At 38.3% G+C, this 18,055-nt stretch overlaps 2 protein-coding genes across 2 annotated transcripts; one reads left to right on the plus strand and one right to left on the minus strand.

The window, feature by feature from the left end:
- Positions 1 to 1,382: 1,382 nt before the first annotated feature.
- Positions 1,383 to 6,590, plus strand: LOC115624172 (serologically defined colon cancer antigen 8 homolog). Its single transcript, XM_030518768.1, has 4 exons — positions 1,383 to 1,580; positions 1,642 to 2,982; positions 3,518 to 3,602; positions 6,559 to 6,590. The coding sequence occupies exons 1-4, from the start codon at positions 1,383 to 1,385 to the stop codon at positions 6,588 to 6,590; spliced, it is 1,656 nt and encodes a 551-aa protein (XP_030374628.1).
- A 4,839-nt stretch (positions 6,591 to 11,429) lies between these two features.
- Positions 11,430 to 14,278, minus strand: LOC115624099 (poly(U)-specific endoribonuclease homolog). Its single transcript, XM_030518689.1, has 5 exons — positions 14,012 to 14,278; positions 13,797 to 13,956; positions 13,527 to 13,732; positions 11,794 to 12,026; positions 11,430 to 11,736 (listed from the first exon to the last, which is right to left on the minus strand). The coding sequence occupies exons 1-5, from the start codon at positions 14,157 to 14,159 to the stop codon at positions 11,491 to 11,493; spliced, it is 993 nt and encodes a 330-aa protein (XP_030374549.1). The 5' UTR covers positions 14,160 to 14,278; the 3' UTR covers positions 11,430 to 11,490.
- Between the last annotated feature and the right edge of the window lie 3,777 nt (positions 14,279 to 18,055).

An 18,055-nucleotide genomic window follows, 5' to 3' on the forward strand; every position in this document is an offset into this window, starting at 1 on the left:
TTTTTAATTTTAAAATTATTAGCGATTCGTGCAAGCCGATTAATAATTCATAAAAATTTATATAATCAATAGTTTAAAAAATTAAATTCAATTGTCATTTTTACTAATTTTTTTAAAATTTTTTTGTCAATTTTCTTTTGTTTTTGCAGACATTTCAAATTTGTATTTTCTGAAAAGTTTTCAAAAATTTAATCAAATTTGTTTTAATCAAATATATATTAAATATTATTTTTTTAATATTATATAATAATATATTAGATAAATTAAATTAATATTTTTCTTCAATTTTTTTGTATATAATTTATTTATATCATTTGTTGTAAATAGATACATTTTTTGCAACTTCACATTTTTTCATTAAATAAACAAAAACAGCAGCATTAGATTGTCAACTATTTATATAATAATAATAATTATAATAATAATAAGATATTATAATCGAATTACATTTCCAAGATAAATATTTACTTAAGTAGAAGAATATTTAATGCCTTTTCTGTCTATTCTGATTATCCAGATTAGTATAGTATATTATAGATTTTGTAATTTACGTATTGGCGTCAAATCTTGAAATATGCGAAAAATGTGATAATATTCAAACTCTGGGAGGTGGGTGATAATTAATTAGAAAGATTCCATAACATTGTTATTTACAAGTCAATCTAATAAAAGCCTAAGCTATTTCTAATAGGACTCGTATTCTGTTGGTATGTTCAACATTAAATCTTTCTTCGGTTTTCAATAGAGGGCGCTAAATGTAATTTAAGAATTTTAAAGCTAATCTGAAAACTCTGAGCTCGCTTTATAAGAATGAGGCAATAAAAAGGATTATCCCTTGAGCATTTTGAAATCAAAGTTAACAAAAAGAATAGGGAAGTGTAATAATTGGAAACAACAACTAAGAAACAGTTGGAAAAAGCATATTTTTAGTTGCAATTTCTGCCAATATTTACGCATTTGAACTGTTTTACCCAGAAACCCTAAATACACTTGCCACAGAAAGGGATTGCACAACCCCCAAAGGATGGGAAAACGGGGCGCGTTCACTGAACCGTGACAGCTACGCATATACACAGAGACACTATATACTAGTAGGGGTTTGAAAGCCCGACTACTTTTTGTATTTTGGCCAAATCGTTGTCCCGGTAACCAGCGACAATTTGTCACCCCTGAAACAAAAGGACAGCCTCAGTGCCTTGCCAATAGGCGCGGCATGCGCTCGATATCGAGAAAGGAAAAAGTTTTTCAATTAACAAAAAAAAAAAAGGCGAAGAAAATTTATAAAAATGTGATATCCAAACATAAATATTCAATAATTCCTAAAGTGCACGCTTCTTCCTCCCTTCGTTCTTTTGGAACATTTCTCGTTTAGAAACTTCTCGATGAAGTGCTCGAAGGGCATCAGCAAGAAGAGCAAGACCATGGATTATACGAACTACGCCTATAATGAGGCCGTGGGTCGCCTGAAGGTAATGCTGGCGGATAATAACTATACGGCCACGCCCAAATTGGGCGCTACAGCGAGTTATATGCGCAGCTTTAACGAGGACTCTGGCGATAATTTCTCGGACAATTTATCGGTGAGTTCTGAGAACCTATGGAGCAGCACTCCATCCATTCTAAATTCGGTTTATTCGATAGGTGATTGAACGACCTGTTTTCTCGGACATCTCGAAGTACTTGTCGCCTAGCCAGAAGTCACGCATGACGGCCTATCGGCCCAAGAAGACTTACGGCGCGGGCTATGGCTTGTCGACTTCCAAGGAGAATCTGACGGGCGGCTCCATGTATCAGGGAAGTACGCCAGTGGTTACGGATAGTGTTCAGGCGCCCGTGGAGATATTCAACTTTATAGAGAAGCAGGAGGATTACATTGAACAGCTGGAGAAGGAGTCCAAGTATTGTCGGAATGAGTTGACCAACTTGCTGGGCAAAGTCAAGGATGTGATCAATGAGAACGAACAGCTGACGGAGAATGCGCGCAGCGAACTCTCAGGCAAGCCACAGGCTGTGGTGCACGCTTCCACCACCAGTCCGTCCTCGGATAGTGATGAGCATTTGCTTTATGCGGGACGCAAGACCCCCAGCACTCCCCGCAAGACGGTGAGTGTGAAGAGTCCGCGCTACGCCAGCGCCCCCAACATCGTCTACGAGGCGCGCATCAGCGAGCTGGAGGCGGAGCTCATGCAGGCGAACATCGATCTGAAGCGGGTGAGGGGCGAGAACGAGGAGCTGAAACGGAAGTTGGCTAACACGGACCCCCTGCTGGGCAGCGTGAATTGCGAGACTCATCGCAAGCAGCTGGAGCATCTGCAGGCGGACAAATCCGCGCTGGAGGACAGCGTTCGTCAGCTGCAGAAATTGCTGGACGAGTCCAAGTCGCAGCAATACAATAGCACCACCTCGAAGCGCTATATCAACGATCTGGTTCAAATGGAGCGCTCCCAGGCGGAGCTGGAGGTGCGACATCTGCGCGACGAGCTCGATAGGCAGCACGAGCGCGTGCGTGAGTTGCAGCACGAGATGGCCCGACGTATTGCCGAGGAGCGCGCCAGCGCCGAGCGACGCTACAACAATCAGGTGGACCAGCTGGGCGGCGATCTCAGCAGCCAGTGGGAGCAGGTGGCGAAGCTCCAGCTGGAGATAGAGCGTCAGAAGCGCTACGAGACGGACCTCAAGCGCGATGTCGCCAATCGGAACTCTCAGATCGAGGAGCTGAAAATGGAGCTGCGCGCCAATCGAACCACTTTCCTCGCCGACATGGCGCAAGTCAATGCCGAGAAGCAATCTCTGGAGCAGGAGATAACGGCGCTACGCTTGCAGCTGGATCGGGCGGCGCGGGAATCCAAAACAGAGGCAGCGAGACTTAATGCTGAAATCAATTCATTGCGTCAGCGTTTGGATCGTGGCGATGCCGATCTGTTGCACTCGAAACGTGAAGTGCTGCGTCTGAACGATGAGATTGCCAATCTGGAAAAGGAGGCAAGTATCCCCAATCCAATACGATACAAATGATAATATATAAAGGTTTACTATCTTGGTTTAAAACTAAGATTATTGATATCCTATTCCCATATCGATATTATTTTTATTTTGGAACTAGAGTAAAATTTTAATCAATAATATAACTGCTATATTTTTATTTGATATTACAGATATAAAGATCATTTTAATATGATTCGAATATCGATTATCATATATCAATACACTTAAGATATAAAAAGCTTTCAGGAGAGATTAATAGGCTGTAGATATTTTAAAAACTAAATTTGAATGCAACATTTTTTTGTCGATATTTTGAATATGTATCGATTGACATTATGATATTTTTATACGATAACAGCCCATCAATCGATATTCAAATGTTAATTAGAAATGTTAGTTTCGGGGAAATCAATAATTATTTATGTTCTAAGTGCTGGATTGGAATATTCATATATTCTAAGAATCCACTGTTTTGTAGGATTTATATTTATGTGGAATTATATTCTTAAATATATTTTTTTCACTCACACAGCTAGCATATGGTGAGCTGAAGAACGAAATACGACCCACCAAAAAGGATTTGGATAAACGTATCTCGGAAATGCAGGACAAGCATGGTAAGTGACAAGTTTTAATCCATATTCGTAGCACAATCCACAAATACACTCTCTTTTTTCACTCTCTGCCACAAATCACTTTCTAACTAAAACTCTGGTTAAGCTATTGATTTTCATATTGTGCGTATCTGTGTGTGTGTATGTGTGTGAATTGAGTGCAATTATCAAAAAATTTTAAATAATATTCCTCTTCAATCCGAAAAAACATTTAAAAAAAATCTCTAACAAAAAACGTCAATAGTTTATCCAATGAGTTTGTTTTCGTAGCGCGTTGCTTCTTCCCATAATATCTATATAGTTATACTCGTATACATTTAAATATCTAAGTCACTGCATTCACTAATAAAATCCAACAATATCTGTCTACCTTTTGTAGCGGAAACGGTGAATGAACTTGAAGAAATGATAACCTCGCAAAAGCAACTCATGGATAAACTGACGAACGAGTGTAAAACATTGACGGGCAAATTAGAGGATACAACCTACAGACACAAGTAATTATGCGCCATATATGTAGAGCACAAAACTGCAACAATTTTGAATAGCAACCTCTAGTAACTCAGTTTCCACTGGGCGGAGAAAGTGGAATTTAATTTCAAATGAAAGCCCAAGTGTTCTTTATGATAATTTTTGCAGTTTTGTTGATTTACTGCAATAATAGTGAAGAGCAGCCTCAAGTAACTCAGCTTTTAGCGAGCAAAGAAAGTCAAATTTGATTTGAAATAAAAGTTTAAGAGATAATATTGTTAATTTACTGCAATAATTTTGAAATGCAGAAGCCAAATAACTCAGCCTCTACTGAACAATGAAAGCCAAATTTGATTTGAAACTGAAGCTTGAATGGTGCTTCTGATTATTATTGCAGTTCTGTTTATTTAGTCAATCACTTCGCCATAGTATATAGAGCTAAAAGTTATAAAAAATCAGACGCGTTCACACAATATGAGAATCAAGGCCTGCCAGAAAAAAAAGCTAGCAAAAACTCTTGCAACACAAAAGCCACAAATTACGGGCACCTCTCGAGCATTTTAATTTTGTTTGAAATACACGAAAAAATAAATTCGATATGTAAACAGAAATCTTTAAAAAATCTACACAACACCAACCAAATGCCCCAGAGCCTTATTGGATTAACACGCTGTACTTCTTCAAACTTCTTTTGTGCTGCCAAAATGCAACAAATACAATGTAGAAGCGATGCCAACAACAACAAGCGCGCCAACAGCAATGCCAACAACAGCAACAACAACAATTGCTACGACAATAAACGAAAACGCAAACGCGTGCATTTCGCCAACTGTTGAGCCGACGAGGAAGGAAGAGGTGGATGATGATGATGATGATGTTGTTGGTGGTGGTGGTGATGATGTTGTTGTTGTAGATAGTGGCGATGAAATACTGCAGAACATCATCAAAAGCAATGAGCGTTTGGCACAGGAATTGGCCAAAATGCCGCCTTTACCCAAATTGTCAAGCTTTAAAAGGCCGCATAGAAACAAGGCCGAGACACAAACAGAAACGGCAACAACAACAGCAGCAACAGCAACAACAACACCAGCCACAGCAACAGCAACAACAATGGGCAGCAGACAAAAATGTTTTTGTCCCAGTTTTATGCGACACAAGCACGAGCATGAACACGTTTTTACGCGACGGCGCAGCAGCAGTAGCAGCAGCAGCAGTCAGCAGCAACAACAACACAGTGTTGCTGCTGGCTGCTGCAACAGTAACGTGCGCAGTCGCCACAGCAACAGTCACAGCAACAGCAAGCCAGCAGCGCGTACACAAACCACACATAGCAAAAGCATGTATGAACTCACCCTAGACACGCACCATGAACACCAACAACACCCAAACAGTCACAGCAGCAACAAATGCGCAGCAACAGCAGCAACAACGGCTACTGGTTGCTGTCTGGAGGGATTTGAAACGGAGCCGTTGCCTTGGCTGCAACAGCATCTAGTTTTGAATCAAACAATTAGCAGCAGTGCCAGCGATAATTGTCAGCACGTCTGTCAAACGCCGCTGTTGACAGTCGATGCTGAAACAACCGCAAAGGCATTTGCAACAGCAACAACATCGAGCATAAAACCTAAACTATACTTTGAACAGTTGCTGCAACGTGATTGTAGAACGCAAGCTTGCCACAAAAAGCCACGCCCACCCGTCAAAGTTGATGTGAATGTGCGGCTGGTGCCAAAGCAAAGCAAAATCAAAACCAGCTCAAAAGTTCCCACGTTGAATGAGACATTTGTCCAGGAGCTCGACGAGGTGGCGCATGCCTTGAATGAGACCTTTGTAAAGGACACACAGGACTCCAAAACTGAGACTCTAAACGAGACATTTGTCAAACTCGAAGATATAGACGAGCAGCTGGCGGAAATGGAGGCAGCAGCCGCCCTCGAACTGAATGCTGAAGAGGAGGAGGACGCTGAGGAGCAGGCCACCAAATTATAAAAATGTTAATACACCTTAAGCTACTTAATTGTTTGCAACAACAAAAAATGCTCTTCATTATCTTTTCTAACTTAACAAATCTGTTTATTATACTTTTCCACACAAAAAACTCTAGTCAAGAGAAGCAACAATTGCGCACCACAAATGAGCAACTTATGGCGCGTCTCAAACAAATTTGGGCCAAATATAAGGCACAATTGGCCCGCAATAATGGCGGCACTTTCTGTGAAAGCCAATCAGATCGTGAAGAGCATTTTTTGTCACCCATAGAGCCATCATCGAACAGTGCACTGAACGATTTAGAGCAATTGCAGGTAATTGGTTTACAGGAATTTGTATTTTACTAATCAGTCTTTTCTCTCTCCATCTCTCTCTCTCTCTCTCTCTCTCTCTCTCTCTATTTCTCTTTCATCCTCTCTCTTTCTCTGCTCTTATTTCTTTTATTTCTTTTATTTCTGTGCTTGCTCTAACTTCCTTTCTTTGTGCTTTCCATGCGTAGAGAGGAAATATCCGCTTTACAATCGAATCTAGAATATTTGTCTAATCGCATTTCAAGCAACGAAGAACAAATGAGTAAATTAGATACCACACCACATGATTATACTAGCTTAAGCGCAGGCAAAGGTAAATAGTTTTAGTCGATTTTGCACTCGCATACCCACACTTACAAAGTAATTACAAATGACGTGAAATATCACAGCAGTTTCAAGGAACTTGGCAGATTGTTTTCAACTTTTTTACCGTGACTGTTTATTTCTTTACTGACCATCCTATACACTTTTATTAACAATTAAACTTGTAATTTCGGTTACTAGTTCATTTATAGCTGCTAAGTTCTAAAATGTTTAACATTTTTTATAAAATAGTCTTTTATTAAAAAATAACAAAATTATAGCTGTTTTAAAGCAGAATATAACAAGAGAGCATCGAAGTTAACAAAATAACAATAAAAGTATACCAACATGTCGAACTGACTAGGAAATAGGAAGGTTCTTATTTCATATTTGAAGATATTTGTGATATTTTTATAAGACTATTGGTAAAAACGCATCTTAAGTTGAATCTTTAAAATTGTAAAACATTTGTAAAAATCCTTGAAATCAAATTAAAACACACAGTTCGAAAATTTTCTGTACTCAAATGTGCTTCAAAAAATTAAAAAAATTGTCCTCTAGTTAAAACTTTAGCAAGCAAAAATCAATCTCTATCTAATAACCTTAAAATAAAAGACAATATCGCTTTCAAACAGATTGATTAATAAGAAAACAAAATCAACAATAACTCTTATACTGCACAGAATTATTAGCTGTTATCAATGTTAACTACGATTGTAATGTGTACATATTTAACATGAGTAGAGTCAATTACAGAGACTGTCGATTCATAGAATACAAAATCTACAGCAACTGTTATTAACAGTATTCCAAGTTGTTAACACAGGGACTGTTACAGGCGATCGCTATGAGTAATTAACATGGCAAGCGTCAATTACAGAGGGTCTAACAGTTGTATTAACAGATGCAAAATGCGTGAAGCAAATCGAGCCAATTACATGACAATAACATAAAAAAACAATAACATAACGAAACAATAACATAACAACACACTAACATAACAACACACTAACATAGACTAAACAGTGGTAATTGCTTCGAAATAGCAGTGGTGTGGGGCTAAAAGGAAATAAAAATATTGTCGCTTTATTAGTTGGTAATTGTAAAAAAAATTTTATTTAAAATATTGAATATCATTGGTATTTTGCAATCACAAGTAGAAACAGATAAATATTCGTTTTTCGCTATATTATTTGTTTTCAACGGATTTTCAAGATTTCAACTAATTTTTCAATTTTTATTCAAAGTTTGATTAAAGGAGTTACTTATAAATAGGTAGAGAATGTTTTTATTTGGAGTTAAAATCTTGTTTCCTTAAAACAGCATTAAATTTTTAAAATATACCTTTAAATTTATATTTATCTCTAAATTCAATCAATAACGAGTGATCGGATTTTATGTTTAACGAAATGATAGAAAAATGTAAACTTTTTGCTAATGAATATTTAAACTTATTTATTAAAAATTAGTTTATCTTTTTACTTTAGAAATGCATTTAAATAGGTGCAGAAGAACTCATAAGAGTGCAACAAAAAATATATTACTGAATCGTAATGAGGAAAAAAAAAAAACGAAATCTTTAGTGAAGTGCGGTCAGCAGGCAACATATTTGAAATTAAATATATAATTAAAATTCTAATTAAGTGTAAAGTTAATTAGTTTATCAGATTAGATTAAATTTCAATCAGTCAAACTATTTAACATCAAACAACCTTTTACCTTTATTTTGTTGACTGCCCACACTAATGAACATAATTCTACGATCGCAGCCGCTTACGACTACCAGCCGCCCTCCACATATGGCACAACAACAATTGATCCCCTACAGAGCACAACAGCACTGCACAGCAATGTTGCCGAGGATGGCATCAACAGCAGCAGCAGCAACGCCTACAGCTACGATGCCTTGCTGGGGAAAGCTGGAACAGGCGCAGGCGCGGCAGCTGCCAGTGGGGAGAGAAGCAACGGAAGTAACGGAACAACAGCTGTTGCAGGTACTGCAGGAGCGCGCAAGAGCAGCATCAGCAATGGCAGCAACATCCTTGGCGACAGCAGCAACAAGTCACAGCAACAACAACAGCAACAGCCCAACAGCAGTTACAGCTACAGTGGACTCAAGGATAACGATGACGAAAATCTCAAGGACAACATTGGCGTGGGCGAAAAGCAGCAACAGCAGCAACAGTTTGAGCAACGGGAGAGAGAGCGCGAGGAACGTGATCGCGAGCTGCAACAGTTGCGAGAGCAGCGAGAGAAACGGGAAAGAGAACGCGAACAACAACAGCAGCAGCAACAACAACAAGATGCCGAGCAGAAGGAGTCCGCTGAGGACAACATTGCCGCCTACAACACAGACTATAGCGCCTATGGGAACTACGACCAACAACAATACGATCCCACAGCATACGATGGCAATGCCTATGGCCAGCAGCAATACGATGGCCAACAATATGGCTACGATGCCAATGCTGGCTACGACTATGGCGCCGCCGATTATGCGCAGTCTGGATACCAGTATGATGCCACGCCCACAACCACCACAGCCGAGCAGCAGCAGCAACCACAGGCACAGTATCAGCAATCCGCCGCAGAGCGACGCGTTTCCACAGACTATGTGCGCTCCCCACCAGCGCTGGCGACGTCCGCGCCAGCAGCGACGCCGTCCGTCACATCGCCACCTGCCACAGCAGCAGCAGCAGCACCAGCAGCACCAGCAGGAGCAGGAACAGGGGGAGGAGGAGGGGGACCGAGCCGCCCACAATCGCGCCCGAGCAGTGGCGCTGTGGGGCCAACAACTACAGCTGGAGCCGGCGGCAAGTCCGCTCTGCCACAACAGTCTGCCGCGTCAGCCGCCGGCAAGAAGTAGTTGGACTCCCGACTCAGTCCAAGTCGCACCATTGGACTGCCACGAGTTGGACTTTAGCATCAGCAGTCCCAGTCTGATGCGTTCCAGTGCCTCCAACGACGATGAGTCCTGCACCGAACTGGCCGATCTAAGCGAAACCTTCGACGTTACCCTCCCCACTTCCGATCTGAGCATATCGCCCGCCCATACCACAATCGTCACCGTCCGGCGTTCCAGTGCGCCCGCTGAGCTCCATCAGGACATTGCCAATGAAACCATCACCATTGAGGCACACTCCCAGCATATCCACTGAGCGTGACTTGGCCGGACTGGAGCTCTACTTTTAAGCACCTAACCCAACTACCTAATACTATATACTCGTATGATGCGATAGCTTTGCAAATTTTCAAAATTTCTTCACTTGCTATGCAATTTTTGTCCTTAAAACCCTGTTTGCTCAGGAAACGAGTTGCATTTGACAAATACGTACGTATTTTGTAAGAAATATAATGTCGCCTAGACTCGAATGGAACCTAAGAATAATAATAAATCAACAAATTTGTATTTAATAAAGTTTTGGTGGAAATTTTGATGGTGGGCAGTAATTCAATTCTTCTTCTTGCAAGCTATTGACAACTGATGGGGATTGAAAGAAATAGGCCCATCTGAGACTATCACGATCCCTTCAAACCAATTAGATTTCCTCTAAAAAGTACGAATATAATCTGAAGATACTCATTAATCTGTATTTTATATTTAAAAACTAAAGGGAACCTAATACTTGTATGAGGAATGGCAGCCTTCGATAATTTACCTTGGTTTATAGGTCTTTAATCTGAAATTAAATAAGGCTTCTTAGACACCCTCTTCCTAAATCATAGATGACGCTTCTTTTCATCACTATGGTCTTTTTCTATCGGTCCCTTTTAAATGTATGGTCGGTTCATTGCTCATGGCTCTATAACTGTTCCTGTGATGGTCCTCCATATCTCCATAGCGGCCGCTCCACGACACTCTATTACAATCAATTTTTCACAATCGTTTCTTTGCGATTTTCTACTATTTGGAATTAATGGCAATTTCTTCACCCCACCACCTATAACACAGTCCCTTCACCGAGGTCGCGCTATAATAGTTCCTTTTTCAAGGCAGCTGCTCCTCAGTTCCCAAGCTAAGTTATCTCCATCACAGTCTCTCAACCATTGATGGGTTATCTTTTTCAAGTTCGCTGTATTGCGGGTTCTCTCTACTACAGTCCCATCGCGGCAGCTCGACCTCAGCCTCCAAGCCAACGTATCTCCGGAGGAGTCTCTCAACCATTGATTGGTTTCCATTTTTAACAATCCGCATACCTTCTCTATGAACTAGAACTGGCCTGGAACAAGTCAAGAGGGATCGCCCCGCCAGTTAGAAGTCTAGCAACACTCCACACTTTACTGAAGGCTCGACCCAGGAACCAACTAGAACCAACCCAAACAGAATAAACATTTAAATAGCTACTGCTTTTTTCACTTCCAGTTAAACACCTCGGAGGTGCAGTTCCTTCCCCTTTATCTTGTCTAATGCTAGGGGGATTCCATTCAGAAGTGCTTCCTTTCTCCCGTGTTCATTCAATGTCAAGTGCGCCATTCATCTGAGCCATGTCGGCAATTATAAAGGCAGATAATCAATATAAATAAACGTTGGCCCTCATAAAGAACTGTTTCATCTAACGGCGGGGCTCCCGAATGGCTTCATGTCATGCAAAACTGTCAAAACAAATGAAAGTTCGGCCACAAAGTCAACAACCCCGACAGCTCCTGCCTGGCCATCGACTGTTGTTGTAATTTATGACAACATGGCGGGCAAACAGACAGTTTCAAAAATGGACTCCGACACGCACTTTATCACTCGAATAATAACAGTTTCGACTTTAGCATTAAGAGTAGCGTTTAGTCAAGTTTATTAAGTTTTATGAGTTAGCCTCTTCCTTCTAATCCTGAATATCTGTGTAGGCCGAGGCAATCAGACGCTTCCCCTTCCAGTTCCACACGTGCGTCACAATAAACAGTTTCGCTGGCCCCAGTTGTACGGCGCAGGGTTCCTTCTCAGCCGTGGTTAAGAAGCAAACCGTATAGAGACTCAGCTCCAGTTCGGGTGAGGTGCCGACTAGAAATGAATTGTAGCCCTTCGGTAGGTTGTGGAAGGTAGAGCGAAAGGCCAGAATGAACTGTTGCGGCTGCAAGGAATTATAGTTCAGATAGGATTGGTAGTGTAGCCAGAAATTGGAACCTACCCTGCCCAGATCGACCCGCTTCAGCCAGCCCTTGTAGTCCACATGACCCAGCTGTTCCTGCTCGGCAAAGTATATCCAGTTGTGAAGGCCCAGGACGCGCTGATCTCGGATTTCGGCCATGAAGACATGCTCGAAACTCGAACTGCCGATAATATTATTGCCGCGCGAGTAGGGCGTGAACCAAAGCTCCTTCAGCAGCTGCATTTGTGCGTCATAGTCGTCCTTAACAATATCTGAAATCGAGGGATATCGGCTCGAAACAATTAATAGAATGGAGATTGTATAATTTTAAAAATCTGTAAGAGGAAAAAGAGAAGATAATAAACAGGCTTGATGGATGTCCTGCCAGGCATTTAAAGGAATTGTGCCACAAGATAAATGTTGTCTTTATGGAGGAGGCTTTGATTTTGTGAATCGAATAGAAGTGTATCCATTGTTTATCCCAAAGGGTCACTTTTTTGGAGCCGTTTAAGCTCTGCCTAGTCTATGGTGTAAAATATTAATTTTATTCAAGCTAAATGTCTCTATATCTTATTGTTGGAAAAAAATCAAGGTGTAACCCACACGAACTGATGAATCAGAATAAAAGACGACTTGTTAAAATGATAAAAAACATATTAACTCTTAGTTTTCTTATTTAAATAGAATATAATTAGAAAACGCTTTCACAAAAAAAAAAATATATAATCAATTTGTACACCAATCTAAAATTGATCTAACTATATAGCTCCGTTTAAAATTTATGTACGTCTTCATAAAACTTGCTTTTAAAGTCTTTCAAAGTTCATATTTTGAAACCGAGAAGCATGAAGTATCGCTGTATTAGAAGCTATTGATCGATTTTGTGAATGAACTAAAAAAAAATCGTTTGCTTCAGAAACCATCCTAATTATAATATAGTATAAGTATATAACTATCTTCAAAAAAACATTCAATTATAAGTGTCTTTTAATAAGAAACTTTGGTATAACTAATAGGATATTGAATCGGATTGTTTAGCATATAGCTTTCACAGGAAAAACGAGGCTGAAGAAAGTCTGTGCTTAAGAAACTTGATTGTTTTTAAAAATATCGAAACAAATCGCATATGGAAATTTTTAACCACATACAACAGATAGCTGCAATATTTAGTAATAAAATAAAAAGCTTTTAAATTGACAACCCGTGAAGATATATAAGTTTATGGACCAGAAAGCTAACTTACAAACGTGTTTTAAAAAGCCTTGAAAATATCGTGAAAGGTTTGTTGTTTTTTTGTTCGTGACTATAAAAACTATTGAATGGAAAGACAAAGCTACAGTTTCTATATTCCTACTTTGTCTCTCTTTCTCTCCTTCTCTTATCCTTGCTGACTAGAGAGCACTTGTTCAGCTTTAAATTGAAAATCCGTGAAGATATACATTTGTGTTTAAAAAGCCCTAGAAATTCCGTGAAATTTTTGTTCGTGACTATAAAAACTGTTGAGTGGGAAGACAAAACTACAGTTTGTATAGTTGAGAATTCCCACTTTGTCTCTCATTCTCTTACCCTTGCTGACTAGGTAGCGCTTGTTCAATTTTAAATTGATAACCCGTGAGGCTTTATACGTTCATGGACCCGAAAGTTAACTAACAAACGTGTTTTAATAAGTCTAAGAAATTCTGTGAAAGGGTTGTTGTTTTTTGTTCGTAACTATAAAAACTGTTGAATAGTTGAGAATTCCCACTTTGTCTCTCTTTCTCTCATGCTCTTACCCTTGCTGACTAGGTAGCGCATGCTCAGCTTCATTTGTCGTGTATTCAGCACAGCTCTTAGGAACTCGTGCTGCTCTTCTTCGTGCTCGGGCGTTACATGGTCCGGCACGCTGACATCCAACTCATAGTTATTGAAGAGACGTCGCATCAAGGTGGTGGTTGAGTTGGAGTCCGTGGCCAGCAGATCGTTGTGCAGCACGAAGAGACTGTAGGGTTGACCTTTTAGCTCGCTCTCTTATTCTCTCTCTTTCGAAAGCATTTTCTACTCACGGTTCCGGGGCCTTGTCGTCGTGGGCGCCTGCGCGTGTCTTGCCCTGCAGATTCACTTTAAAGAGATAGGGGCTTTGGGCCATTTCCTCGCTGTAGAGCTCTTTGGAGAGGGACAGCATATCTTGGGGTGCCTTGGGCAGTGGTTTGCCATGAAAGTATTCTGAGATTGATTTTATTTTTAGGAGATATTGTGTTTCTGTATTTATGCAACGCACCATAGAAATGATAGCCCAAGATTCCGATAGTGACCAGCAGTCCGATTATGATAAAACGTTTTACTTTTTGGCATTTGTCGCTATCGATGATGGTGTTAATGTTGTTGTTGTTGTTGCTGCCATTGTTGGTTTGTTGTTGGTGCTCCATGTTGACGCCACTTTTTCTTATTATCTAATTGTATTGTTAATTAAACATTTGCCCCGATGCTGCTGTTTGTTGTTAGTTTTATTGTTTATCTTTCATTTTATCTGCGCATCTCACCGCGGCAACTGTCAAAACGGCACTGAGACTGAGACTGAAAACTAGAGTGAAATAGAATAGAAAGAAAAACTAACGGCTGCTGCTGCTCCTCCGCTCCAGCTGTGATCGCCGCCTCTCTCGCGCTCATTTGCTGAATATGTGACACGCACATACATACATGCAGAAGCGACAGTGGTGCCAATGTTTGAGTGTTGAGAAAAGCTAGAAAAAGTTAGAAAGAGCTATAGTGCAGCTGAAAGCTGTTATTCATCGTCGGCCAAAAGGACAATAACTTTCAACTCCATCAATCACTTACAAAAGGATTTCGCTTTTTTTTTTTTGTTAAAATATTATTATAATTGCAATATATTTAAGTATTTTGTGTTACAACTTGAACTCAATATTTGCATAAATGTTTTCTGAAATGATTTTTGTTAACGGGTTGATTGTTAGCCTTTTGTTTGAAAGTAATCTAACGAGCTATTATTTAAAACTAAGTTTCCTTTTTCCACTTAATTTTTGTATCTATAACATAATTTTTTGACTAGCATAATTTAATAAAATGAAATAGGAATAAACATTCAATGACTGATACATTGTATGGTGTGTGTTTCCTCTCTATATTTCTTCTATATATCTGTGAGAAAAAAAAACTTAGAAGTGGTTGACAAACAAATTATATGGGCAACAATTTTGTTAAATTAGATCTAAACCATATAACGTAATAACGTACAAGTATATAGGTATATAGTCAGCTTGAGTTGGATCTAATATATGCTCCTTTAGTATATAGAGTATAGACATTCAATTTTTTATTCTAGGCTCGTTTTTGTGTAAGATTTCAAAACCCACAACCGGCATTTTAAAAGTTTCCCACTTTCGGTATTTGAAAAACTCTAGAGCCTACTCGAAAAAGGCAGGTAAACTGGCAACACTGGTGCGCAAACCACTCAGCCACCAAAAAACACACACACACACACTCTCTCTCTCTCTCTCTCTCGCCATCTGCCTCACTTGCTGGGCTCATTTGGCGCTCTCTGGGGAGCATCAGTTTGTTTCCAGTTACATTTGCATTTTGTGCGTTTCAGTATATGCGTCTGTTTATTTTTTTCTGCCACACGCCGCAGTCTGTTTATGCATATTTAATTATCGCCAGTAAATATACAAACATACATACATACATATCTAAAGTTCTAATAAATTAACGCCGATGGAACATATGGTAAGTTGGCTTTGCAAGTGGTCGGCAAACATTATGAATATGCCAATTTGTTTATTCAAAACGCATTTGCCGGCAACGTGACTCGAATCGCATACCTTCTCTGTTATTCAATTTTTGTTGCTCCGACCGCGAACAACAGCTGCGAAAAGGAAAAAAATTTAAGAATACCATTTGAAATTAGAAATACATATACATATGTATGTACATATGTATGTACGTATGTATGTACATATGTATGTACGTATGTATGCTTGTGTGTGTATGTTTTTGTTATTAGTATTGCAGTCGCGATTATTTTGTAATTACTGCCAATTTCGTCGTATTTATCGAATATAGTCGCATATAAAGCCAAAATTAGCAAACAGGAAACTTCTAATATCTAATATAAAATAAATATATACATACGTTGTGTATAAATATACATACATAGTTATAAATCCATACACATATATGTAGGTTTCAATTTTATTTCGTCTTCAGTTCGTTTTCGTTGGCAAACAGAGTCAAAAACAGAACAAACCAGATTTGTTTCTGCCATGCTTTGAAGATCGTATGCCCTTAACAAATAAAATTTTAGTACAAATTCAGGAATATATTGACATTCCAATAAAAATTTAAAAAGTCTGCAAATACAAATTAAATTCTATTTTCATTATAGTGCTATAAAAAGCCAATTTTAAATTTGAGCAAAAAAGCAGTTTGTTTCAAGTTCATTTTCCCTTTTTAGAGTGTTCAGGTAGTCTGTAGGTCAGACTATATATACATACGAGTATATAGAGTTTTTTCAAATATTGTGATGTGTATATAGAGTATTACCATTCTTTATTTTATTATTTCTTTTACTCAAATTCAGGAATTGGTCTCTTAAAATATAAATTTTTTAAAGCTATTTCGCTATAAAAAATGATCACCGGTGTCCCTAATTTTGCTTCGAAAGTTTATTCATAAAAGTGAATTTTAAATGGTTTTATTCTTTTTTATTTAAGCAATTCATTCTGAAGGGGAAAACTCTTAAAAGTTTGATATGAAATTAAAAATAGAAATGTAATATATTCCTTATGCTGTTAAAACAAAGAAATGGGTTCTAGCATAAAATACAAAACGTTTTTTGGAATATTATTAATTGTTAATATTAGTTGCAGGTGTCGGTAAAATTTTAAAAATGTATAAAAATAAAATTTTAATTGATGATGATTATTAATGATGGAAAAACAAGAAATGTCTTGCCCATATAAATAGAAATTGAAAACGATATAAAAAAGAAAGTGTTTAAAAATAGTTCAGGATTTTTTCCCTATAAGTAATTATGTTTTTCTATATTTAAATCATTTTTCAATTAAAATAAAAAGTATAGTTCTGCAGCCCTCTCTATGCAAGCCAAAGCAGATTTTGTTAAAAGTTTCCAAATAGCTGAGGGACTCGCTTTCATAAAGAGATTGCCGATTAGCTCGCCAGTTGTTCGTGTTTATAACACTGTGTCACAAAGAAAGAAAAGCATACTTTGTTTGTTTGGTCTTCGATTTCAATAGAAATGCAGCCGAGCTTCTATTGAAGCTCAAAAACACTTGGCTCTCTGTGCGAATTCTTGGCACTTCAAGCCGGAAATGGAAAACATGCCTGAAATGCCAGATTTACAGCTGCGAATTGATTTCCAATATCAGACAAAACTTCAATCAAAACAGACTTTGTTGGACAGAGAAAAGTCAGCTCTTAACTGGAATTTATGATTTGTTTTAATGTTCTTACTCAGCTTCCATGGAAACACATTTCTATTGTTCTACATTTGTTGGAAATATCTTTAACAAAAACACAACTCTACTCTGTTCTATACTTTATCAAATGACTACGAACTACGGGAATTGTAAACTATTGTCACAAAACTCGTTTTGAGTTTCGTTTCTCTTCAACTTTTTGTGGCGCAGGAAATGAAGTCATCCAATTATATACAACAACTTTATTTTAATGTCGACTAATTCCTAGTCAATTAAACACAGTCGAAAACATGCAAAATTTTCATTATGTACCCCACAGAATGACACCAAAAATTTGTCAAAAGCAACGAAAGTCAACAATTATGCAAGACACGAGACACGCCAGGCTTATAGTAAAGAACATTTCAATCCAGTTAGACATAGGAATATAGAAACAGAAATTAGAAGTTATATAATTGTGCGAGTATGTATTGAAGTAGAGGACGTTTTAAAGTTAAATAAGTAAGTTAATCGCAGATAATATAAAGTTGAAGTTATTATGGGCTTTCTTTTGGAAATAAATAATAAATAAACAAGACTAATAAATTAATAAATAGTTAATGAATCAATAAAACAGGTGTATGAGAAGATTTTTAACCAGTATGCTGGTTTTTCTGAAGACCTGATAAATATATAATATGGAATAATTACTCCGGTAATTGTTGAAAGCGTTTAAGATAAAGAAAGAGTGGGAGAGGAAATAAACAGAAGACGCTTCAGTTTCAGATTAGAAACGCGCGTTATTTAATCGAAAAATGAATTAAATGATTTTTAGTGGGTATATGCATTCTTTAGAAATAGAACAGAATCAAGACATTAAACAACAGACA

The sequence above is a fragment of the Scaptodrosophila lebanonensis genome, unplaced genomic scaffold (genome assembly GCF_003285725.1).
Source record: "Scaptodrosophila lebanonensis strain 11010-0011.00,11010-0021.00 unplaced genomic scaffold, SlebRS2 tig00000053-arrow-pilon, whole genome shotgun sequence".
NCBI classification, from domain to species: Eukaryota; Metazoa; Arthropoda; class Insecta; order Diptera; family Drosophilidae; genus Scaptodrosophila; species Scaptodrosophila lebanonensis.

What these genes read in the sequence shown, in the direction of transcription:
- LOC115624172 (XM_030518768.1), top strand. Translation starts at nt 1,383, where the DNA reads ATGAAGTGCTCGAAGGGCATCAGCAAGAAGAGCAAGACCATGGATTAT. An exon ending in ATTTCTCGGACAATTTATCG is followed by an intron (nt 1,581 to 1,641) that starts GTGAGTTCTGAG and finishes TTTATTCGATAG; the next exon opens with GTGATTGAACGACCTGTTTT. An exon ending in TTGCCAATCTGGAAAAGGAG is followed by an intron (nt 2,983 to 3,517) that starts GCAAGTATCCCC and finishes TCACTCACACAG; the next exon opens with CTAGCATATGGTGAGCTGAA.
- LOC115624099 (XM_030518689.1), bottom strand. Translation starts at nt 14,159, where the DNA reads ATGGAGCACCAACAACAAACCAACAATGGCAGCAACAACAACAACAAC. An exon ending in GACGACAAGGCCCCGGAACC is followed by an intron (nt 13,733 to 13,796) that starts GTGAGTAGAAAA and finishes TCAACCCTACAG; the next exon opens with TCTCTTCGTGCTGCACAACG. An exon ending in GCGCTACCTAGTCAGCAAGG is followed by an intron (nt 12,027 to 13,526) that starts GTAAGAGCATGA and finishes CCTCGATTTCAG; the next exon opens with ATATTGTTAAGGACGACTAT.